Raw genomic sequence first — 25,317 nt, 5'->3', positions numbered from 1 at the left:
TGGCACATTTGCTCCCACCCCCACCCCCACCCCCACCCCCATTCCCATTGATTTTTGGCACATTTGCTCCCACCCCCACCCCCACCCCCACCCCCATTCCCATTGATTTTTGGCACATTTGCTCCCACCCCCACCCCCATTCCCATTGATTTTTGGTGCATTTGCTCCCACCCCCACCCCCATTCCCATTGATTTTTGGCACATTTGCTGCCACCCCCACCCCCACCCCCATTCCCATTGATTTTTGGCGCGTTTGCTCCCACCCCCACCCCCATTCCCATTGATTTTTGGCGCATTTGCTCCCACCCCCACCCCCATTCCCATTGATTTTTGGTGCATTTGCTCCCACCCCCATTCCCATTGATTTTTGGTGCATTTGCTCCCACCCCTACCCCCATTCCCATTGAATTTTGGTGCATTTGCTCCCACCCCCACTCCCATTCCCATTGATTTTTGGTGCATTTGCTCCCACCCCCCATTCCTATTGATTTTTGGTGCATTTGCTCCCACCCCCACTCCCATTGATTTTTGGTGCATTTGCTCCCACCCCCCATTCCCATTGATTTTTGGTGCATTTGCTCCCACCCCCACCCCCATTCCCATTGATTTTTTTCGCTCAGCGGAGCGAAAGGGTATGGCTTTCCCCTCCGTCCGTGTGTCCGTCCGTCCGTGCGTGCGTGTGTGTGTGTGCATGCGGCGTGTGTGCGTGCGGGCGTGCGTAAGCGAAGGCCCGCATTCGAATCTAGTGTGTGGGTGCAACCCACGTCAAAATCCAAGATGGCCGCCGCCAAGTATGTCTGATGCCATGTATGTCTGAACCTTGTAACCTGCATATCTTGAAAAATAAGCGAAGTACCAACTTCTAATCTGGTGTGTGGGTGTATCTAGGCATAAGGAAGAACGCTATTGAAAATTGGGTCGCCATGTCAAAATCCAAGATGGCCGCAGCCATGTATGTCCGAACCTTGTGAGATGAATATCTTGACAAATAAGCGAAGTACCAACTTCTAATTTGGTGTGTGGGTGTATCTCGGCATAAGGAAGACCGCTATTGTAAAGTGGGTCGCCACGTCAAAATCCAGGACGGCCACCACCATATATATGTCTGAACCTTGTGAGCGAAATATCTTGAAAAATAAGCGAAGTACCTTCTGGTGTGTGGGTGCATCTCGGCATAAGGAAGAACGCTATTGAAAATTGGGTCGCCACGTCAAAATCCAAGATGGCCGCCTCCATGTTTGTCTGACCCTTGTGAGCGAAATATCATATCATAGCATGTTTTCTGCGTGTTCCACTTTGTCAACTCGCATCACTTCCCCGACGGGGGGCCTAGGCGTAACGCTTGTTGGTGCATTTGCTCCCCCCCCACCCCCATTCCCATTGATTTTTGGCACATTTGCTCCCACCCCCACCCCCATTCCCATTGATTTTTGGCACATTTGCTCCCACCCCCACCCCCATTCCCATTGATTTTTGGCACATTTGCTCCCACCCCCACCCCCATTCCCATTGATTTTTGGCGCATTTGCTCCCACCCCCACCCCCATTCCCATTGATTTTTGGCGCATTTGCTCCCACCCCCACCCCCATTCCCATTGATTTTTGGCGCATTTGCTCCCACCCCCACCCCCATTCCCATTGATTTTTGGCGCATTGGCTCCCACCCCACCCCCATTCCCATTGATTTTTGGCACATTTGCTCCCACCCCCACCCCCATTCCCATTGATTTTTGGCGCATTTGCTCCCACCCCCACCCCCATTCCCAATGATTTTTGGCGCATTTGCTCCCACCCCCACCCCCATTCCCATTGATTTTTGGCACATTTGCTCCCACCCCCACTCCCATTCCCATTGATTTTTGGCGCGTTTGTTCCAACCCTCCCCCCCCCCCCCCCGTTTCCCTTTTTCCTGTGCGTTCGCTGCTACCCCACTCCCCCCATTCATTTTATTTATTTATTTTCGGTGTGTTTACCCCCAAACCCCAACTTCCAGGCCACCCCCATTGATTTAGTGGGTTTGCTTCCAACCCTCTCCCATTGATTTTTGGTCTGTTTGCTGTCAACCCTCTCCCATGGATTTTTGGTCTGTTTGCTTCCAACCCTCTCCCATTGATTTTTGGTCTGTTTGCTGTCAACCCTCTCCCATGGATTTTTGGTCTGTTTGCTTCCAACCCTCTCCCATTGATTTTTGGTCTGTTTGCTTCCAACCCTCTCCCATTGATTTTTGGTCTGTTTGCTTCCAACCCTCTCACATTGATTTTGGTCTGTTTGCCGTCAACCCTCTCCCATTGATTTTTGGTCTGTTTGCTTCCAACCCTCTCCCATGGATTTTTGGTCTGTTTGCTTCCAACCCTCTCACATTGATTTTTGGTCTGTTTGCTGTCAACCCTCTCCCATTGATTTTGGTCTGTTTGCCGTCAACCCTCTCCCATTGATTTTTGGTCTGTTTGCTTCCAACCCTCTCCCATGGATTTTTGGTCTGTTTGCTTCCAACCCTCTCCCATTGATTTTGGTCTGTTTGCCGTCAAACCTCTCCCATTGATTTTTGGTCTGTTTGCTTCCAACGCTCTCCCATTGATTTTGGTCTGTTTGCCGTCAAACCTCTCCCATTGATTTTTGGTCTGTTTGCTTCCAACCCTCTCCCATGGATTTTTGGTCTGTTTGCTTCCAACCCTCTCCCATGGATTTTTGGTCTGTTTGCTTCCAACCCTCTCCCATTGATTTTGGTCTGTTTGCCGTCAAACCTCTCCCATTGATTTTTGGTCTGTTTGCTTCCAACCCTCTCCCATGGATTTTTGGTCTGTTTGCTTCCAACCCTCTCCCATTGATTTTGGTGTTTGCCGTCAAACCTCTCCCATTGATTTTTGGTCTGTTTGCTTCCAACCCTCTCCCATTGATTTTGGTCTGTTTGCCATCAACCCTCTCCCATGGATTTTTTTCCCCTTGATGTGAGTTTGTGTGTGCATGGATGTGTGTCTGAGTTTGCTTCAAATGTCCATCCCTTGATTTTCCTGTGTTCACTCCCAGTCCCATTACCTTGATTTAAGGATATAAGTGGTGGTTAGGATCTGGGAGAGGGGAGAGGGGAAGGAGGAGGGGGGGGGGGAGGGGTGGGGGGATGGACGGAAAGTACCTATCCGGTGAAACTTCTACTTCAAATATGTATCGTATGCTTTAATTTTGTCTTCTGTGTGCTCCGACCTGTTTCTATCGGTTTATTTATATTTACTTATTCTTGCAGATGCTTCGAGTCCCATCTATGCTTCGGCGGGCTGCTCCATTTACCCGGGCATTGCCCCAGTTTATGCCAAATACCCGGTTTTATGCCAAGGACGTGCGCTTCGGTGCTGAAGCTCGAGCACTGATGCTGCAAGGAGTGGACCTGTTGGCTGATGCAGTGGCCATCACAATGGGACCAAAGGTGAACAACACACCTGTTTGGTCCCTTTTTTTTCATTCTCAACATGCTTCACATTATATATTTAATATATTTTTAAAAAGCCCCGAGTGGGCTGAAGGCCATCTCTTGAGGTTGTAGTCCAGACCTCTGCTGATTTAGGGGCCCCCTCTGAGAGCACTGCTGATCCCCCGATACTAAATCGGAAAATCTAAGATTGAATAGAGGGGCTGCCTCAATCTGTTGGTAAATAAGGAAGAGTAAGGAACAAAAAATTCAGGAGGTAACTTCCCCCCCCCCCCCCACTCCCTCAACTACACCCTCCCACCCCACCTTCACACCACCCCCCACCTAGACCACCCGTGATCCGAAATCGGAGAATGTAAGACTGAGCGATCCCGTGGACCATCGAGTCGAAGGGCTATTACAGGTTTCATAGTAATCGTCAGTTGGTAAATAAGGGACGAGTTTGGATCCAAAGTTTGGGGGGGAGGGAGCAACACCCCATGTGAGCCCCCTTGTTCCAAAATCGAAACCCGAGCAATTGTATCTCGTATTGTCTTGTATGAATGTGTCAAGTTTCAGAACAATCAGCTGGACGATAAGGGAGGAGTTGCAAAAATAGCAAAACGTTCACGGATGGACAGACAGCCGCACATCACGACCTATTTTATAAGAGTTCGTCTTTGAGAATCCAGATGAGATAACTTAAATAATGTCGTTTTTCTGACTGCATGTTACTTGAGCTTTTCGGGAATACTGATGGGAAGGCAATGGCAAACCACCCAGTATCAACCCATGCCAGAAACTACTTCAGCAGCATTGACACTCCAGAGTGTAGATTATGGTACGTCAGAGAGAACTGTCCAACATGGACTTTTAAGCTCTTGCTTGTCACCTTTCTGTTTTTAATTACTGGCTGCAAACTGCCGGTATTAAAAACACTGGTTTGTTGATTAGGTGAGGATTTTATTACCCAACAAAACGAGCATTTTTTGGATGACATGCTGCTTTTGTTGCAGGGACGAACAGTGATTCTCGAGCAGAGCTGGGGCAGCCCCAAGGTCACCAAGGATGGTGTGACCGTGGCGAAGGCCATTGAGCTGAAGGACAAGATCAAGAATTTGGGAGCACGCCTAGTGCAGGATGTTGCTAATAACACCAATGAGGAGGCTGGTGATGGGACGACCACTGCCACCGTTTTGGCCAGTTCCATTGCTAAAGAGGGCTTTGAAAAGATCAGCAAGGGTGCCAATCCCATCGAAATTCGACGAGGTGCTCTTTCCATAAGCACTGAAAATATTGCAACTTGGCGTTGGTTTTAGACTTTTATTGTTTTGTTTTTTATGCCTGGTGTTGGCTTAGCGGTTAGGGTGCCGGCTTGGGATCCTAGGATCCTGGGTTCGAATCCCGGTCGATCGCTGAATTAACGCCAGTGGGGTTGACTCAGCCTGTCATCGTTCCGAGGTCGGCAAATTGAGTACCAGCTTGCTGGGATGAATGATCCCGGTGTGTACCCCGGTTTAGAATAGGTACACCGTATCCCTGCGCATCGTAAGAGCGTGACCAAGGGTTGGCGTCAGGAAGGGCATCCGGCCATAAAAACATTGCCTCAAACAGGAAGCCATGATTGTCATGGGGCCCGCAAGGCTAACCCCCACCCCAGCGGGGAAAATGGCCTTAAAACGATCATTCATTCATTCATTTTTCATTCATTGTTTTTTTTTTTGGTAAAATGTTAATTTCAATTTTTTATTTTTATTTTTATTTTTTAAGAATTGCATTGTATTCAATTATTTTGTTTTGGTTTTTGTTTCATGTTGAAGGCTCTACTCACGGACTATATAGTCGTCATCAAGGCCAGGCCTTAAATAAAATAAAAATTGTTTTGCACAGCCTTTAAGATGAGCCCTGAGCATTGTGGTGATTTATTATTATTATTATTATTTCGCCTTTTCCTTTTCTACCAGGTGTTATGATGGCTGTCGATGTAGTAGTGGAAGAGCTCAAGAGAATCTCCAAGCCGGTGACCACACCAGAAGAGATTTCTCAGGCAAGTCCAAGCCAAACGTTTTTTTTTTTTTTTTTTTTTTTTTTGGGCATCCTTTTGTTTTGGCAATTAATTTTGTTACTCGCACATGGGTGAAACTCATTCTGTATAGCACGGAACTCCGTATTTTTGTAACGACCCATAAGGAGGTTTCTGTATTTTTGGGGGATGTAGGTGGTATTCTGATATGCGGATTCGTTTCTCAACAGTGTAGATTTGCGTCAAAGTTATCCGGGTACAAAAGCTTGCAAGTGCATTACTGTGATCGCATGTCCACTCGGCAGGAGAACGTCTGTCTGTGTCGGTAAATACGGAAATAGCATCCATTGTTGGAGTTTCGCATCGTCCTTCCCTCCTTTGAACTTCACGGGAAATACCGAAGTGCCGTCTTTACATTACGTGAAGTAAAGACGGTATTATACTGCACACCGAGCCCGATAATGTCTGTTGGTTTGTGAGCACTTCGATACGAGACCAATAAATCTTAAGGAACAGTTGACGCAGGACGAGGTGGTGAGAATTGTTAATTCCACCTGTCTCTTTTTAGAGAATATTACCAATTTAACCTCCTCTGTGGATTTGTCATTAACCCGAGGTGGCATGGCATGGATCCGGCCTGGAGACCCGGCATGGTTTGTGTTGTGCTATAACTTGTTTTGGAAATGTTTATTTGCATGACCTTCATGGTATACGCCTAAAAGGTGTTGACAAATATTTCTGTCATATAATTTTTTTCCGTTCAAGTGTAAGATCAAGAAATAATTAATTATTTTAAAAAAAATTTTGCCCTGACTTTCCATGAGCGGTCCTGTGTCCCGAGCTCTATTTCGCATGTGCATGTAATTTACATGTGATTAGTTTGAATGAAGGTTTCTAATACGCTGCGCTATTTCGTGACTCATCTGTGATGTATTCACGTCATTTTCAAAGCTTCGTGTGCTTCCTGCTTCTCGTTATCTCAGGTGCTTCCAGATTTTTTTTAAACTTCTTATTTATTATTTTACCATACTTTAAATCGGATCAGCCCTTCGATGTTTTTGACAAATCTAAGCATTTTCTTTTTATTAACCATTAATTATTAATTATTTATTTATTAATTATTAACCATTAATTAACCTTGTTACAACCCTGGTGTTGGGCTAGCGGCTAGGGTGTCAGCTTAGGATCCTAGGATCCTGGGTTTGAAACCCGGTCGATCGCTGAATTAACGCCAGGGGGGTTGACTCAGCCTGTCATCCTTCCGAGGTCGGCTAATTGAGTACCAGTTCACTGGTAATTCCCTGCTTGTCGTTAAAGGCGGCAAAAAGGGTTGGCGTCAGGAAGGGCATCCGGCCGTAAAACATTGCTTCAAAATGGGGACCGAAAAACAACAACTACCACGGTTCCCGAAAAAGGCCAACCCCCGCTTGCGGGGAAAAATGGCCTCTAAAGGTGTTTTTTTATATTTTTTATTCACATGATTGAAAAGTTTACTAATTAATTATTTTCTTCCGTTCAAAATATCACGTGGTCTGTGAGGTTCGTACTTCTACGTTTTGTGTCGTGCAACCTTTCGCGTCCATCCGCGACATGCATCTGTGGTGTTTTGTGATTTTTATTTTTTTTGTTATTTTCCCATCTTTGAGATTCCTCACTACTGTGTTTCTCCCTTTGACAAAGGTAAGTTTATTTTTATTCTCATAATCTATACTGTAAGGTGTGCATGTGTGCTCGCTTGTTTCTTATATGGGTTTCAGAAGGTGAAAGGTGTTGGTGTGGGGAATGTTTTTTTGGAGTTCTACTGGAGCTTTCTGATGTGGAATGTGATGCACCAAGATGACGTAATCCGAAAGAATTTCCATGTTTTGATCGCACACCATGTTATGGTGTATGAGCAGTTTAATGGGTCCTTCCATGGGATGGAATTACAAAATATATGACAAAAAGAAAGATAACATTGTAACAAGGCATTAATTAATAAACAACAATAATAAGAGTATGTAACATCATTTGGAAATGATAATAACGAAGTATAATTCCCCACCAACCACCCAGGCCCAAACGCATTTGGGCTTAGTGAAAGGTAAGCTAATACTAAATAAAAGGTAAGCTTAGTGAAAGGTAGCAGGCAGGCCATACTACACGGCCATGAAGACAAATGAAAATTTGGACCAACAGGCCTACAAGTGTATCAAAAGTCCTGGAAAGGTATGTGGTATTCAGTATTCATTTATTTTATGATAATAAAATGCTTACCGACTGAAAATAATCTTCCCAGCAATGGCTGTTCAGGTGAAAAAAAAAATTCCCACCAAATATCACTTTTATTTGCATAGCTTTTTAACTCAACTGGACTATGTCCAGCTGAGTTTTTGTCGACACCGTGTCCGTCGTCTCGTCCATCTGTCGTCCGTCTCGTCTGTCGTCCGTCTGTCGTCTGTAAACAATTCGACGTCTATGCTCTAAAAGTCACAAATATTGATGGTTTGCTGAAACTTGTTATGCAGCATCTTTAAGACATAAACTAGTTTGGGATTGCATTTGGGCGTTGCACGCCCAAAAATGGGCGTGGCAGGGCAGCCATATTGAAAAGCCATTTTTGTCATATATTTTTAGCACATATGAACTATATAGCTTGTGGTTCTATTATGCATATTCTAACCATATTGATATAGACCAGTTGAGCTCAGGTTCCCTGGAACCTCTCTAGTTTTTGTTTGTTACAATTTGGACAAGATCGCCCCCCCCCCCCCCCCAAATTCCTATTTTGACATCAATATTTCAAAATTTTCCAGGGGCGCATGTCCCCAGACCCCTCTACAAATGAGTAATTTCCCTTTTTTCAAAACTTCTGCAGTTTCACCCATTTACTTGCCAAGTAATTTTGTGAAGCTGGTTCATCCCTGGATGGCTTTGAGGAATCATTTGGCGGATGCACAATGCGCAGACATCCGTTATCTGTTCCATTTCCCTGTGCATGTGAAGCAAAAAAGCCAGGTTAAGCAATTGGTTCCCTTCATTATCAAGGAACAACTTGATTTAGATTAAATGTTATTTTGGCACGAAAATAAACCTGTAATTTAGCAGTACTTTGCCTCTGAATTTGTCCCAATCGCACATGTGCAGAGGAGTAAGATCATTTTTTTTTCTGCTTGTCTGGCAGTCAAACAAAATTGAAGATCATTCCAAACAGGAAACTTGCTGTTTTTAAGGATGTTATAAAGGACACAAACACAGACGAATAACTAATGTAAAATGTTAAATAAGGTGGCACAAACGACAGTGCATCAACGGCGGTAAACTTTGGAATTTTTTTTCCACGCCATGACTTTTAAAATCTTTTTTTTTTTCACTTGAATTATGTACTTGAGCACTAGACCACCAATCGCCTTTTTGGCACTTTCAAAACCCTTCCGTTAAGTATGAGGGCCAGTCAATAAGTTACCTTAAAATGGCGATATAAATTTGAGAATGTAATGTGTGTAGTTGTAGACGACATATGTTATATCTATGGGTAAGAGTCATGTTTTGCCTGTTTTAGATCTGGCAACATTGAGCCTATGACGTCAGTAGAGCAGTTCCAAGATGGTAGCTCCATTGGAAGCATGCACGAAGTAGGAGCAACATTGTCATCCGTTTCTTGGGAAGTGAGGGTGTGAATCCCAGTGAAATCCATCGCAGAATGAAGATGCAATATGGTGACGCATGTTTATTGCTGCAGCAGGTGTACGACTGGGACAGGAAGTTTAAAAGTGGAGTGTCCAGTGTGGCAGATGCTGCTCGCTCGGGCCGGCCTCACACAGCCGACACACCAGAAATGGTTGCAGAAGTTGAGCGCGTGTTAAGAGAAAACAGTCACATTACACTGGATGAAGTGGTCTCCGAATTGAACATTAGCCCTGAATCAGCACACCATATCATTCACATGCTGGGGTTCCGCAAAGTGTCTGCAAGGTGGGTGCCTGGACAACTCACACACTCTAAGAACGGCGAGTGGACGCATGTGAATAACTCCTGCCACGTTACGAAACAGAAGGCAATGCTTTCTTACAGTGCGTGGTGACTAGGGATGAAAGCTGTGTCCACTACTTTCAGCCAGAAACGAAGAGTGCAAGCAAAGAGTGGTGCCATTCAACTTTACCGAAGCCCAAAAAATTCCGCACACAGTCGTCTGCTAGAAAAGTGATGCCGACGCTCTTCTGGGATAGCCGAGGCCCACTTGTAGAGCATTACATGCCCAGAGGTACCACAGTCACCAGTGCATCATATTGTGACCTCCTTAAAAATAATCTGAAACCAGCAATCAGATCAAAACGTTGTGGACTACTCACTATCGAGGACTTGCATTTTGAGTGCCTTCCTCATCCACCCTACTCGCCGTACCTCACCCCTTTGGATTACCACATCTTTGGGCTTGGTGGAAGACCAAATTGCGTTGCACGCCCAAATGCAATCCCAAACTAGTTTATGTCTTAAAGATGCTGCATAACAAGTTTCAGCAAACCATCAATATTTGTGACTTTTAGAGCATAGACGTCGAATTGTTTACAGACGACAGACGGACGACAGACGGACGAGACGACGGACACGGTGTCGACAAAAACTCAGCTGGACATAGTCCAGTTGAGTTAAAAAGCTATGCAAATAAAAGGTGCTTGGTGGAACCACTTTCCGATCCAACAAAGAGGTCCAAGAGGCGGTGCATGAATGGCTACACACGCAGCCAAAAAGTTTTTTTTTCTTCTAGAGGAATCCAGGCCTTAGTAAAGCACTGGAAAGAATACATTGAACGCAATGGAGAATATGTTGAAAAATAACAGTTGTTACACACATACATGCAGTAAACAAGTCTTGAAAAATATTTTAAGGTTACTTATTGACCGCCCCTCGTACATGGACAAAATATTACGACGTTTTTGGTCATTCGTTAACCAATCAAATTTGCCACTCATAGACCCCCCCCCCCCCACCCCCCCATGGCCTTGTTTCTCAAGACAGTGCAGGGTAATGTGTTCTTTGAACTCTATTTGATTCTGTCATTGGTCACTTTGACTGATTTTTACATGTTGGGGAAAAATTCCGATATTTTGATTTAAGGAGATCCCCATAAACCACTTTTTGTATGTAGAGATTTTCCTATAAAGTACTGTATCAAATGCCATGGCTATTTATGCATTGGGGGTATTTTAGTGAACACTTTACTTAATGGCACGATACCATGCTTGTAAGCACCAAGTGATTGAAGGAGCGTGGCATGAAGCAAATGTTTTGATGTGATTATTTTTTAATATTATTTGGCTTCTTGTTTTTTGTTTTGCATTTTAGGTGGCCACAATCTCAGCCAATGGAGACAAAGAAGTGGGAGACCTCATTTCGGATGCCATGAAGAAAGTGGGCCGTAAAGGCGTGATCACAGTCAAGGTCTTGCCTCTTCCTCCTCCCATCCCCTCATGGTTTTGTTTATAATTTGCTGTCAGTGGTTCTATGGGCTGTTTGACTTTGCATTCCCAACAATCATGTGTGGGGTGTGTTAAATTCAAATTGGGTCAGGATTCAAACACTGGCTAGAAAGCTCAGAGGGGAGTGTGCATACGTCTGGAGGCTAGAAACCGTTGGCCATACTGCCAGGTTGAAACACACTTGCGCTTTTATAAGGGCACTAGCGATGTACCCGTGCTATGCATTGATGGTAGGCTAAAAGCAAATGGACAATGCAGAAATGGCGAATGCTGAACTATGAACCAATAAATTACACATTCCTGTGCTAACTTCAGTCGAACATCATACATTATCAGCCAATGTAACTAGAACGTGAGACTGCAGCAATTGTATCTCATGCATCAGCAGCACTGCCATGGTTTTGATTGGGAATCTCTGATGCCAACACACTGGTGCTAAACAAAAAAACCTTCCCAGTCTGAATGGTTCATATACCCAGTCAATGGCGAATCCATGAATGTCACGGGTGGAAACGCTCATAATTTCCTCATTCATTTAAACTCAATATCTCTATTTTCATTCCAATCACAAATTAATACTATGGTATTTATATAACAAATGCAGAATGTAAAACGATGTTATCAAACCAGTGAATTGTCGTAATCTGTTCACTTCTGGATTCGGGGGATCCTCCGTTATGATCGTATTTCAAAATCATAATTTTATCGAGTCATTTCTGAACCCTCCTAACTACCTTACGACCAGGGATGCCGCCAGGGATTTTGGGCCCCATGAAAAGATATCACAATGGGCCCCTATGAAGCATGTGCGCACATTTTTTCCTAATGTTCTAATAATTTTTAGGGCCCCTGTCAGTGCAGGGCCCTTGGGATCATCCTAATCAGCTCCCCTGCTTACGACATCTGCTGGAACCCCAAAACGTTCCACAGAAGGTTTGACGGGGCTAGCCCCAAAACTGAGAGAGTAGTTTTGGGACGGACACTCCTGTTTTTTTTTTAAAATATAGATTATTTGCTTTCACAAAAATATGGAGCAAATAAATTGATGGATTTAAATATTATGATGACTATTAAAAGTCCTGAACATTTTTATTGTGCAGTAAAACAAAGGCACATGCAATAAAGCTATTGTCAATATTAACTGGACAATACCTCATTAGTTTTCTACAGAATCTCCAGAACGATCCACACATTTCTGCCAACGCTGCATGAGCTTAAAAGTCACGTTGTGTTAGAAGTCAGTTCCAAAACTTTGTAACCAGCTCCGCATGGATATCTGTACTGCCTGATCATTTTCATAGTGCTGCCTTCTCATCTGATCTTTCAAAGACCCGAAGGGGGGGAGGAAGGGGGGGCTCGTCCGGATTGTACAGAGGGTGGGGGAATCACTTCCAAGCCATTCTTTGAGATTTCCTCATATGTCAGACATGCATTGCGAGATCTAGCATTTTCATGTTGAAAGACGACAGCTTTTTTTCATCGGGCGCTTTTCCCGAAGTACACGCGTTTTGGTTTCATAAGAATCTGAACGTTTTTGGTTTCATAAGAATCTGAGCATAGCGAGCTATGATTGTTTCTCCTTTGGGCATGAAATCAACCAGTATGCATCATTTGACATCCCAGAAGACGGTTCCCATAACTGTGTCGGCAGAGGGTACACTTTTGGCTTCTTTTTTTGAAGATGTGGAATGATGCCGTTCTATGCTTTGCTGCTTGGTTTCTGGGTTGAAATGTAATGGTGGATCCAACTTTCATCTCCGGTCACAATACGGAACAGGAAGTCATTGCCCTCGGCAGCACGTCGTTGAAGCAACTGTGATGTCACATCCTTGAGTGTGTGTTTGGGCTCCTCTGTAAGCAAACTGTGAACGCAACAGGGGGAAAAAATAAAAATGAAAAAAATTCACTTTCCAACACACCAAGGTCGCTATCATCTCCTGTACAACATGGGGTACCATGTCAAGCTGTGCTGCAATCTCCCTAACCCTCACCCGTCGGTCCACACTGATCAGTGCATTAACTTTCTACTCGTTGCATTCAGCCGTGGCGCTTCTCGGCCAACCACAGTGTAGCTGATTGTCGATCTCCGTGTTTCCGTCTTCGAAGTGTTTCATCCACCTTCTGACACTGCTTGCTCCAATGCAGGAATCCCCGTATACCTAATTCATTTGGCTGTAGATATCTGCAGCTGAGTTGTTCTCCTTCAAGATGAATTAAATCACTGCACATTGGCGAAACTATATGTCGTTGACAGTCATTTTGCTACAATGCGTTGTGGGAACACCAATGGTGTGCATATGTGCCAAGCCTGTGTTTGTATTAGATTTGATAGATGTCGCTAAATACTCGCAATACGAGTCGCAAATACGTCGCAATAAAAATGTGTTCTATATTCGGCGTAAACGTGTGGAATCCACTGATGCTCTTCACTTTTGGTACGGCCCTCGTACAAAGCGAATTGGAGGAGGAGAAAGGGGTTGCACTGGTTGTGCAGCTCGTTTAACAACTGGTCGTCTGCGAATGTTGCTCTCTGTTGTTTAAAGGGTTGAGAGCCGCCCTGCTTTAAAAATAATAGTGTCGACTTTTTCCTCTAATGTGTGATGCGTTCTGAAGTTGACATTGCTGTAATGTTTTGTCTCTTTCAATCCCCAACCCCTAATAGGATGGTAAAACTCTCCATGATGAGTTGGAGCTCATTGAGGGCATGAAGTTTGATCGCGGCTACATTTCTCCATATTTCATCAACACTGCGAAGGGTACTTATCCTTCCTTTTGGTCTTGGTTTTTTGGTTGAACTACATATTCCATTTTAATTTTATAAACCACCTTCTTTAGGTGTGACCATTGCAAATCTTATTCATTTCCATTGCTGGTGATTATTTTTCTACATTTGCTGGTTCTTATAAACATGAAAGATGTGAAATTTCAATGATTGTTCGAGTCTGACTGTATATGGAAACAAAAGTCGATCATTTTTTTTTTTCTATTTTCAGGCCAGAAATGCGAGTTCCAAGATGCATTTATTCTACTGAGCGAGAAGAAGATCGCCACCATCCAGTCCATTGTGCCGGCGCTAGAGATTGCAAATGCACAACGCAAGCCTTTAGTCATTGTGGCTGAGGATGTTGATGGAGAGGCCCTGAGCACACTGGTGCTAAACAGGTGAGCATGTGACCACTTATTATTTTGTGCATATTGGGAGAGATGAGAGTAATCTGTACAAAAATCAATAATTTGTACTCTAAAAGGTAGAGTTATGGGGTTTTGATTGGGAGTCTGATCATTATTATTATTATTATTATTTTTTCATTCAGACTGAAAGTTGGACTTCAGGTGTGTGCTGTGAAGGCTCCTGGCTTTGGAGATAACCGGAAGAACACCATGAAGGACATTGCTGTGGCCACAGGCGGAACGGTAAAGGGATTTACCAGTTTGCAATGTTGGTGAATGGGTACATTGACGGTTAATGGGGTTAGCTAAGGTCAAGAACAGGGATGGAAGATGACATGAGATGGCAGTGATGTTGTACTGATTTTGGAAGGGAAGAGTGGGGTTCAAGTACTGTTTTGGGAACATGGTTCTGAAAGTTGGAGAGAAGAGGCCCAAATGAGGTGAGCAGTGAGGGTTGCTATATACTATATAGGAAGGTTAATTAAGTAGTGTTGGTGAAAGTGCATCATGGAGAGACTAGGGAGGGGTGTGGAGAACTGAAATATCAAGAGGAAGGAGGAAGAGTTTGTTAAAAATATATAAAGAAAGAAAAAAAGGACACCAACCTCTTGGAGAAGGCAGATACCGTGTCTTGGTCTCATGATGGTCAGAGCTTTGTACTTAAACATTGTCCAGGAAAACCAGTGAGACTGACAGGATAGCCGAGAGGTGCACACACTCGCCTCTAAGCTGTCGCGCCTGGGTTTGTCCCGGCCCGGCTATAGCTGTTGGCCTGGTGTTTCGCAGGCAGGGTGATTCATCATCGTGTGTGCACAGATGGACATTATACTTGGTGTCCCGTCGGTTGGTATTAATTGCTGGACGTTAAAGATCCCAGTGATCTTTGTGAAGAGTAGGTGAGCTATCGCCGGCACCATGAACACATTCCAAATTCCTGCCCTAACCTACAAGGGATGCTGCATCAGCAGCACTGCCATGCCTCAAAGCAAATTGTGCTTCCTGCAGCCATGTGCTGTGTACGAAAGAAGAAAAAGGAAAACCAGTTGATAGGTTGCACTATTTATTACCTGCTGCAGACCAACTTTGGGTTTCTCAAGGAAAGACTGCATGACACAATTGTCAGTCCGTGGCTAACATTTCAGGCTAGCTTGGGAATTGCAGTCAGCCAAGCAGAAGTTATGGCTAAGCAATTACTGTATTCGGCGGGTTAGTTGCTGATTCTTCTAAAGAAACCCGATGAAAAAGTGAGACTTGACTGCATGAAATGGCATGTTGAAAGTGTTTGAGCATCCAATTTGCTTCTGTCTGTTTTTTTGTTTTTTTTGTTTTTTGTTTTTTTTGGTATACAAAGTCGAGGCTCATATAAGAGCTAACACATTAAACACAAAACATAAACGGACACGTACAACTTATAAAAAAGGGAGGGGGAGAGAGAGGGAAGCACACAAGGACAACAACGGCAGAGAACAGGGACGTCTGTAGATCTGTGGGGTGGGGGGGGGGGGGGGGAGGGGTATAAAACAGTACAGGGTATAAAACAATTGGGCCGTTTTAACAGGGGTAGAAAAGATCAAGGTTTTAGATGGGGGAAGATAAGAGATGGTGGTGAACAGCTGTTTTGAAGACCTGGAGGGAGGAGTGTGATGGAAGAGAGTGAGGGAGTTTGTTCGAGGTGGGAGAAAAGAGGAATGAAGGAGTGAAGGTGAGCAGAGAGTCTTGATTTTGACAATTTCACCAGAAGAGGGTTTCTGTGACAGATCTTGTGCGTCCTGAAGGAATATTTGGGGGACAGAGCACATACAGAGCCAGGGCAGCAAGGCCGGAGAGGATTCGGTAGAAGATAGAAAGACACCAACCTGCCTGCGGTGAGAGAGTGAAAGACCCTCAGAATCAGCTTCATGAAGTACTCTTCAGCATAACATGGAGTCTGAAATGGTAAGGTTGGTTTTCGAGTGAATCAGAGTTTGTTGCTGCAATTGAGGAACAAAACCAGTCCCAATATGCCACCTGGATGAACTCTGTTTTATTTTCACAGCAAACAGACAATCGTTTTCAAAGTAACTTGGTTATTCGAAGCATCAGACTTGCCTGAAGTAACTTTTCAAAAATAAGTGTTCATCCACATGGTTTGTGCAAGTTTTAATAATAGACGGTTCTAATTTAGCCAAAGAAATTCAATATCTGAGTTTAGTTTTTCATTGCCTTCCAGATTATAGAGTGTAATTGAAGTAATTCTACAGGAATACTCTGAAGCGACATCATACATTCGCACATCATTTGCGATCTTTGGTCGATTTTCTAGAACGAGGGTCATCTGTGGTTAAAAACTTTAAATGAAATGCGCCCAATCCCATATTGTTTGAACATGTGTGTTTTATTAACTGTTGTGTAGGTGTTTGGGGATGAGGCTTTGGGTCTCAACATGGAGGACATCCAGGTGAGTGACTTTGGCCGTGTCGGCGAGGTCACCATTACGAAGGATGATACAATGTTGCTGAAGGGGAAAGGTGACCGTGCCGCCGTCGACAAACGCATCAGTGAGATTGAGGAGGAGATGGAAGAGACGAGCAGCGACTACGAGAAGGAGAAGCTCAACGAGCGGCTTGCCAAACTCTCAGATGGCGTTGCTGTTCTGAAGGTGTGTTGACATTAATTTTAAAAACATTAAATACGAGTTTCGAAACCTGTGGAGATTTTTCATCGAGGTTGGGTGCACGTTGTGGCGAATGTACAGGTTGGTGGGACGAGTGATATCGAGGTGAACGAGAAGAAAGATCGTGTGACGGATGCTCTGAATGCAACGCGAGCGGCTGTTGAAGAGGGTATTGTACCTGGTGGCGGCTGTGCCTTGCTCAGATGCCTGCCTGTCCTTGAATCGCTTTCCACCACAAATGAAGACCAACGAATTGGTGCGTCCAGAATATATATATACTGTATATATTTTCCCAACACACATCGGTAGTTACCTACGCCACTGAAGATGTTGTGTTTTCACCTCGTCTGTCTGTGAACAGAATATCTCAAAGTTTGGACGAATTGGGACGAAATTTGGCAGACAGGTTGGGTGTGTGACGAGGACAAAATTATTCGATTTTGGTGAAGATCTGGATCAGAATCTGGAGAATTTTGTGATTCTTCACCATTGAGTATTGAATGAATGATCGTTTTGAGGCCATTTTTCCCCGCTAAAGCGGGGGTCAGCCTTGCGGGCCCTATGACCTCATGGTTCCCTTTTTGAGGCAGTTTTTATGGCCGGATGCCCTTCCTGACGCCAACCCTTAGTCACCTCTTCGATGCGCAGGGATACGGTGTACCGATTCTAACCAGGGTACACACCGGGATCATTCATCCCAGCAAGCTGGTACTCAATTTGCCGACCTCGGAAGGATGACAGGCTGAGTCAACCCCCCTGGTGTTAATTCAGTGATCGACCGGGATTCAAACTCAGGATCCTTGGATCCCAAGCCGGCACCCTAACCGCGAAGCCAACACCAGGCTTCATTCTTCATTCAACATTCTTCACCATTGAGTGATAGGTCTAAAAACTATATGTAAGATGGTATCTCAAAGTTATGGATGGATTCGGACAAAACTTGGTGGACAGGGTTGGGTGTGTGACAAGGACGAATCATTTCGATTTTGGTGAAGATCCAGATATGGATCCGAGGATTTAAAAAATTTTTATAAAGTGATTCTTCACCATTGATAGATGGGGCCAAAAACGATATACAGTGCATATCAAAAAAAAGGTAATCCGAATTCAAGGGGTTATGCAAAGGTTATTTAGTTTGACAATTTACATGTAGTTTACCAATTATGAGGAGATCCTCAGCTTTCCATTGATGCCTTTCATGCATCATTACTGTCACACATGACCGAGTACATGTTCATTGAAAATGACAAGTTCAAATCGCATTTTTACAAGTTTGGCTAATCGGTGCAAGACAGTTTTAAATGGACGCATTACATGTCGACTGCCAAGTTGATTATGTAAAATTGTTAAACTGGTCTGGTAATCGTTGGTTGCGTCATCCTTTGTTTAAGATGGGTATTTAAGATGGGCCTACAGTGTATGGGTTTAGAGACAGTCTGAGTCATTGAAAAGATGGTTGAACTTACGACTGAACAGCGGACCTTCGTGGTTACAACCTTTCACCAAAATGGAAGTTTGCAGCGAACTCGTGATGCGTTCAGGGAACGTTTCCCAGAACGGGAGCCTCCAGCAGCCAAAACCATCTGGGTGAATGTTAGAAAATACCAAGAGCATGGCACTAGCCTCAACCGCAACAAGGGGAATTCTGGTAGGAGGCGCACTGGGCGATCGGAAATGAACTTTGCAGCAGTAAGGCAGCAAGTTTTGGAGCATCCTCGGGATACCAGCGCAAGACGAAATGGGACGGGATTGCCTTCGGCAACATTCAACCGAATCGCAAGACTGGACCTCCACCAACATCCATATCGGATTCACATCCGGCATCAACTTACACCAGGGGATTTTGCCAGGAGGCTAGTACTTGCCAGATGGTTGATAGCACGTTGCGAAGCAGATGTCAATTTCCTGCGGTATCTCGTTATCGGCGACGAAGCTGCTTTCGCCATGGACGGCAAGGTCAATACCCATAATGTTCTTGAATATGCGCTGACAGGACAACCCCCGGAATTTAATTTTGACACCAACATGAATCGACAAAAGTGGACTGTTTGGTTGGGACTTTGTGGAAGTGGTCAGGTGATCGGACCATTTTTCTTTCAAAGGAATGTCAATGGTAACAGGTATGTGCAGATGATCAATGATGAAGTTTTACCGCAGCTGGAGGAGAACTTTGAGCGACAGGTTCGTGGTGTCTTCAGATAACTCTGGTGGGCCCAAGACGGCACCCCAGCACATCGTCTTATCGCTGTCCGAGATCGACTGAGGGAACTCTTTGGAGACTGAGTCATCGCCCTCAACCATGCAGTGGAATGACCGCCAAGATCACCTGACCTCACACCATGTGATTATTTCCTTTGGGGACATTTAAAGAACAAGGTGTTCGTAACTCCTCCCCATGATCTTGATGAATTGCAGGGCCGTATTCGACATGAAGTGGATGCGTTGCGCAATGACCCGGCTATGGTGAGACGAGCAGTTCAGGGCATGCTCCGCCGCTGTGAGCTTTGTGTTGAAAGGGGAGGTGGACATGTTGAAGGTGTGGGTGCATAAAGGCCAATCATTCCTGAGAAAAGTTCACATCTGACGTTCATTTTGCACCAATTATCCTGACTTGCACCAAATTAGCCAAACTTGTAAAAATGCGATTTGAACTTGTCATTTTCAATGAACATGTACTCGGTCATGTGTGACAGCAATGATGCATGAAAGGCATCAATGGAAAGCTGAGGATCTCCTCTTAATGAGTAAACCACATGTAAATTGTCAAAATGAATAACCTTTGCATATTAACCCCTGGAATTCGGATTACCTTTTTTTTGATATGCACTGTACAGCACAATATTCCAAGAGGTTATGGACGGATTATGACAAAAATTGGTGTATGAGTTGCGTAGGTGACGCTAACAAGCTGATTAGATTTTGGTTCAGGTCCAGACTATCGGTGGGATACAAAACGTAATCTTTTCAGCCTGGCAGAGGTATGCGCTCTACCAAGTGTCCTTCTCATTATCTATCGGGTTGGAATGCAATATTGAGGTTGGGAATTTTTGCTTGACTCAATAATCCCTAAGGAATTTGTTTTAGGCTCATTCTATTTTGGTTTTGTAATGTATTTTTATTTTTACTAGAATATAAGACTGTCGCTTCGCTGACGGAAATACCAATTTTTGCTGCGATGGCTCATCTATGGGGAAAGAACAAAAAAAAAAAGAATTCCTGGGAGATCCTGCTGGCTCTCCATGCACGGGTAACCGACGTCACGTGTTGGCATTTACAGTTTTGATACACGTGTCCATATATCCATAAGAAAAAAAAAAAATTACTTTTTTGGGGGGATCACAAACACTCCCGGAAGTTACCCGAATCCACCGTAGTTGGATTTATTGAAATCCGTTAATCCGTTCTCAAGTTATAACATGACAAACAAACAGACAGACACAGCTCCATTTGTAATATAGATTTTGGTTAAACATATGAATAAGCTGGTGGGGCTGTGACCCTTTTGGCATTGGAGAATCACAGTACAACTCGTATTTGATTCCTGTTCAAGGTGGCGGAATTATTTCGATTATTTTTAGCTCACCTGGAATGAAGTTCAGGGGAGCTTATGCGATGGGGCGTCGTCCGTCTGTCCATCAGGCCGTCCGTCAATTTGTAAACACTTGCAACTTCTTCTCTGAAACCGCTGATGGGATTGTGACCAAATTTGGCACAAATGATATTTGTTGACTAAAGTTTTCTCACGGCATTAAAAAGATCGGGGTTTCGGAGGGTCTACCGGGGGTCAAAGTAGATCCAGATTTGCCCCCCCCCCCCTCCCCAAAATAAGAATTTCCTGTTTCCTCTGAAACTACACACAATATTTCGATGAAACTTGACCACAGCCGTCTACGGGGTGGTTAACCCCAAAAATATGTATTTGTTTTCTTCGCAGAAACTACCGACACTATTCTGATGAAACTTCACCACAACCTTCATCAACTGTGATGTACCAAAGGTTGTTCACAGCATAAAAAAAAATCTGCCCCTTTAGAGGTCTACGGGGGAGAGGGGGGTGGGGGGGAAGGGTTGCCCTCCAGAAGAGTATTTTTGTTTGTTTGTTTAAAGTCATGTGATTATGTTAGTCTGATTCTACATGCTGCCCTGTATTTTAGCAACCATTGAAATTGGTTTAAAATACCTTTAGTCAGTGCAGTGAGTATACTGTTTATTCTGCCAGGTGAGCACCATGGGTATTGCCCCTATGTTTGTATTGAGGACCAAGATAGTATTAGAATTACCATGTAACCATTGGATTGTTAGCAAAAACCCAAGTGGCTCATTAATACCCCTGGTTGTGCATGGCCTGGCCTATAAGTGTTGGTTGCCCCTCTTTAATTCCTCATGGCAATTTGGTATGGCCACAAAAAGGGCACCACTGTCTAAGACACCACAATCAATTTGATTAGAATCGGACATCTTGGCTTCCAGTTGAGCCTCATCTCTAATGCCAATGTACGTTTGTCGACCTTGCATTGCAGGTGTTGAAATCATTAAGAAAGCACTACGTATGCCAGCCGTCACCATAGTGCGTAACGCTGGCCTGGAGGGGACTTTGATCGTCGAGAAAATCCTTCAGCTTCCGAATGAAATGGGATATGATGTTATGGCGGGAGAGTTCGTGAGCATGGTGAAAAAGGGCATCATTGACCCCACCAAGGTGAGAATGAACCTGCGCTAAGCCAAAGTAGAGTCCCCTTTCCCAGTTGGTGTGACCAAGATTAGCAAAGGTTTCGCATGTTTAACTTGGATACGATTTGAAAACTTTCACTCCAATGATTCCAAAGACGACATGTGATATTTGCTGCATAATTACTTGTCCTTGAAGAAGAGAAGCTTTTTAGGTCTGAACATTTGAATTGCTCTTTTTCACCGTAGGTCGTGCGGACGGCTCTCGTGGACGCGGCAGGTGTGGCCTCCCTTTTAAGTACAGCCGAGGCAGTTGTGACGGAATTGCCGAAGGAAGATAAAGCGGCGATGCCAGGCGGGATGGGTGGGATGGGAGGCGGAATGGGTGGCGACATGTTCTGAAGCGAGAGGGGAATATGAACCGCCAATGAGACGCAAGGTTTAAGCTGCAGACTATTTGGCACGTTTATCATGTTTACCTTACCCTAATTGAATTTGATTTTGCGACAGCGTCTTGGGAGCATTTTCCATCTTTTGCCTTGTGGCATTCTCTGCTAGGTTGTGCTGATCTTATTTTATTGTCTGTCTTCATCAATCATGACTGATTTCCAATGCCATGAAAGAAAACAAAAAGAATTGCATTTCGAGTTGAAATTGCCCTTTTGTACACCAAGCAGTCAAGATGCATTAATTTCCAAGCGTGTTTGAGATGGTAAGGTTATTTTTTGTTCTTTTTTTTTTTTACACATTTTGATTCCATGTGGCGGTTTGCAAGCCATGCAGATAGTAGATATTTATGCAGCTCCCCAGTGGCGGTGAGCTCCTTATTGTCAGATGTGTGTTTGAAACTACCTGGAATACATGTAAAGCAGAGGATTTTGTACTCTAATAAACTTCACTACCACTGGCTGGAATATTTGGATTGATTACATTTACTTTGTGTTGGGGAGGGGTCACCTGCCCACCTTCCTCCTCATGGCCTAATGCTGCACAATGATGGCCAAATTTGAATCTAACTGAAATTATTGCAGCAATAGCACTATCAAAAAAAATTTTTTTATGCCTCCGCTGACAAAGTCGCCGAAGCCATTATGTTTTTGGGTTGTCTGCCTGTCCGTGATGTGTTTTTGTTACCGCGATTACTTGAGAACGGCTGAAGGAATCTCAGTAAAACTTGGTATGGATATATACTGGAACGGCATTCAGTAGAGAGCATACCTCCGCCTGGTTGGCCATATCACTCAATGGTGAATAATCACTTAAGAATTAAATAATTCTCATATCCGAATCCATAGTCAGATCTTCACCAAAATCTAATCTATTTGTCCTTGTCAGACACCCAACCGATCCACCAAGTTTCGTCCAAATCCGTCCACAACTTTTTGAGATATCCTGCTATGTATCGTGTTTGTCCCTATCTCCCAATGGTGAAGAATCACTTAAAAGATTCTAGTAGCCGGATCCGAAACCGGATCTTCACCAAAATCTAACCATTTCGTCCTTGTGACATACACTACATCTCTGCCAAATTTCGTCCCAATCGGTCCACAACTTTTTGAGATATTTTGTTCACAGACAAACAGACAGGGGTGAAAACATGACCTCCATCCACCTTTGGTTGCAGAGATAATAAGGTAAGGATGAACTGATTAGATTTTTGGGTCATGAGGTCAGAGGTCGCTTTAGGTAAAAATTCTGTCGCTGAGCTAACTTGTGAACCAGTGATGGGATTTTGACCAAACTTGCTACAAGTATATATTATGATGAAAAGATGAACTGATTAGATTTCAGCATCAAAGGTGAAAGGTCAGAGGTCGTGTCGGGTAAAAATGTGATACTTGTCCGAGAACAGTGAAGGGATTTAAATCAAAGTTGGTACAAGTATGTATAATGATGTAATCATGTGGGCTGAGGCATATCGGTGTTTGACGTTGTGACGTCAGAGTGTCGTTCTAGTTTAACTCGTGTCCTGATTGGAGAATATGCTGGACTTTTCCAGAGGCTGGTGGGAGGACTGAGGAAAGGGTAAGCGGGTGAGCTTATGCTACAGGGAAACTACATTTGAAGCAACTCGGCACTCGATTTGCTTCCTACGTGTGTTATTTGACGTTATTGAAGTATGCCAGTGCAAACCACGCACTCAGCTGGTTGAACCCATGAACCCAGAGCATGCACTAGGTTATGGCTGTCCCCCTTCCGAAACGGTCCCATTCTAGTAAAAATCATTGTTACCTCCACCACCCAAGATGGACGGAGGTCATGTTTTCACCCCAGTCTGTAGACAAGAGGATTTGCAAGTATATTTGTTGGTCTGGTTTGTTATCCTGTTTGGTTGTGTGTCAATCGCCTACAGGTCACATTTTTACTCCGATGTTCATGGAAGTCGGGCTCCTGGTAAAGGTACTCACAATCTAGAAGCTTATTGTTTTTGAGGTCCATGTCAAAAGGTCAAGGTCACAAATCGTAAATTTTCATTTGAATCACTGTATATGCACGGTGTATAAAACCGAAAAACACTGGCGGACGGTGAAGCCTTGTTTGACCCACATGAGCATGTCTATTATGTACAGTTTCAGTTAGATCGTGAGTACGGCTTAATTACGTACTGTTTGTGCTATGCTGTTCAGTGTTGGTATGTCTTACGTGCAGTTTGAGTTGGACCGTGAGTACGTCTATTAATTATGTACAGTTTGAGTCAGACCTTTGGTATGTCTATTATGTACAGTTTGAGTCAGACCTTTGGTATGTCTATTATGTACAATTTGAGTTTGACCATGAGAACGTCTATTAATTATGTACAGTTTGAGTTTGACCATGAGAACGTCTATTAATTATGTACAGTTTGAGTTAGACCGTAAGTACGTCTATTAGTTATGTACAGTTTGAGTTAGACTGTGTACGTCTATTAATTATGTACAATTTGAGTTTGACCATGAGAACGTCTATTAATTATGTACAGTTTGAGTTAGACCGTAAGTACGTCTATTAGTTATGTACAGTTTGAGTTAGACTGTGTACGTCTATTAATTATGTACAGTTTGAGTCAGACCGTTGGTATGTCTTATGTACAATTTGAGTTTGACCATGAGTACGTCTATGAATTATGTAGTTTGTTAGACCATGAGTACGTATATTAATTACGTACAGTTTGAGTTAGACCGTGAGTACGTCTATTAATTACGTACAGTTTGAGTTAGACCGTGAGTACGTCTATTAATTACGTACAGTTTGCGTTAGACCGTGAGTACGTCTATTAATTATGTACAGTTTGATTTGGACCGCAAGTACGTCTTTTAATTACGTACAGTTTGAGTCAGACCGTTGGTATGTCTTATGTACAGATTAAGTTAGACACCGTGAGTACGTCTATTAATTACGTACAGTTCGAGTTAGACCGTTAGGTACGTCTATTAATTGCATATTATTTGACCACGACTACGTCCTAATGATGGACTATTGGAATGTACCTTTTGGACATTTAGAACTTTATACTCCGACCATTTTGACCCTTTGAACTTTTTATGACCCTTTACACAACTTTATGCCCTTTGAGACCTTTGAGACACCTTATTCTGAAGCGATTTACACACTTTAAACTGCTTAGACCCCTTGACCATTAGACCTATTGGACAATTAGACCTGTAACTACTGCTGGAACATACCTTTTAGATGCCTTTAGATAATTTTAGAGCAGTTGGACCACCAAAAACACTTCAGACCCCCAAGGTGCTCTAGAACTCTAAAACCATGTAGAGTTGTAGACTATATAGACACTGTTGGAACTCTTAGACCCTCAAGGCTCCTAAAACTCTTTAGAACCCTAATACCACTTTAGACCCTTAAGAGCTATATACCTCATTATACCCTTTAGACTTGTAACTACGGTAGGAACATACCTTTTGGACTCTGACCTTTCAGATAATTTAAGACCCTTTTGATC

General features: G+C 43.7%; 1 protein-coding gene across 1 annotated transcript; it reads left to right on the top strand.

The window, feature by feature from the left end:
* The first annotated feature begins 3,226 nt into the window (after positions 1-3,226).
* On the top strand, positions 3,227-22,291 carry HSPD1 (heat shock protein family D (Hsp60) member 1). The gene is made up of 11 exons (XM_068104003.2): positions 3,227-3,421; positions 4,420-4,672; positions 5,368-5,450; positions 10,752-10,847; positions 13,548-13,641; positions 13,879-14,047; positions 14,200-14,299; positions 16,449-16,694; positions 16,791-16,965; positions 21,230-21,408; positions 21,627-22,291. The coding sequence occupies exons 1-11, from the start codon at positions 3,242-3,244 to the stop codon at positions 21,777-21,779; spliced, it is 1,728 nt and encodes a 575-aa protein (XP_067960104.2). The 5' UTR covers positions 3,227-3,241; the 3' UTR covers positions 21,780-22,291.
* Positions 22,292-25,317: the final 3,026 nt, after the last annotated feature.

Source organism: Myxine glutinosa, chromosome 1 (genome assembly GCF_964187855.1).
Source record: "Myxine glutinosa chromosome 1, kmMyxGlut1.1, whole genome shotgun sequence".
Lineage (NCBI taxonomy): Eukaryota > Metazoa > Chordata > Myxini > Myxiniformes > Myxinidae > Myxine > Myxine glutinosa.
The sequence above is the reverse complement of the archived record's forward strand: the minus strand, read 5'-3'. Positions and strand labels throughout refer to the sequence as shown.

Coding starts and splice junctions, on each gene's coding strand:
- HSPD1 (XM_068104003.2), top strand. CDS start 3,242: ATGCTTCGAGTCCCATCTATGCTTCGGCGGGCTGCTCCATTTACCCGG. Junction 3,422..4,419: donor CCATCACAATGGGACCAAAG/GTGAACAACACA, acceptor CTTTTGTTGCAG/GGACGAACAGTGATTCTCGA. Junction 5,451..10,751: donor CACCAGAAGAGATTTCTCAG/GCAAGTCCAAGC, acceptor TTTGCATTTTAG/GTGGCCACAATCTCAGCCAA.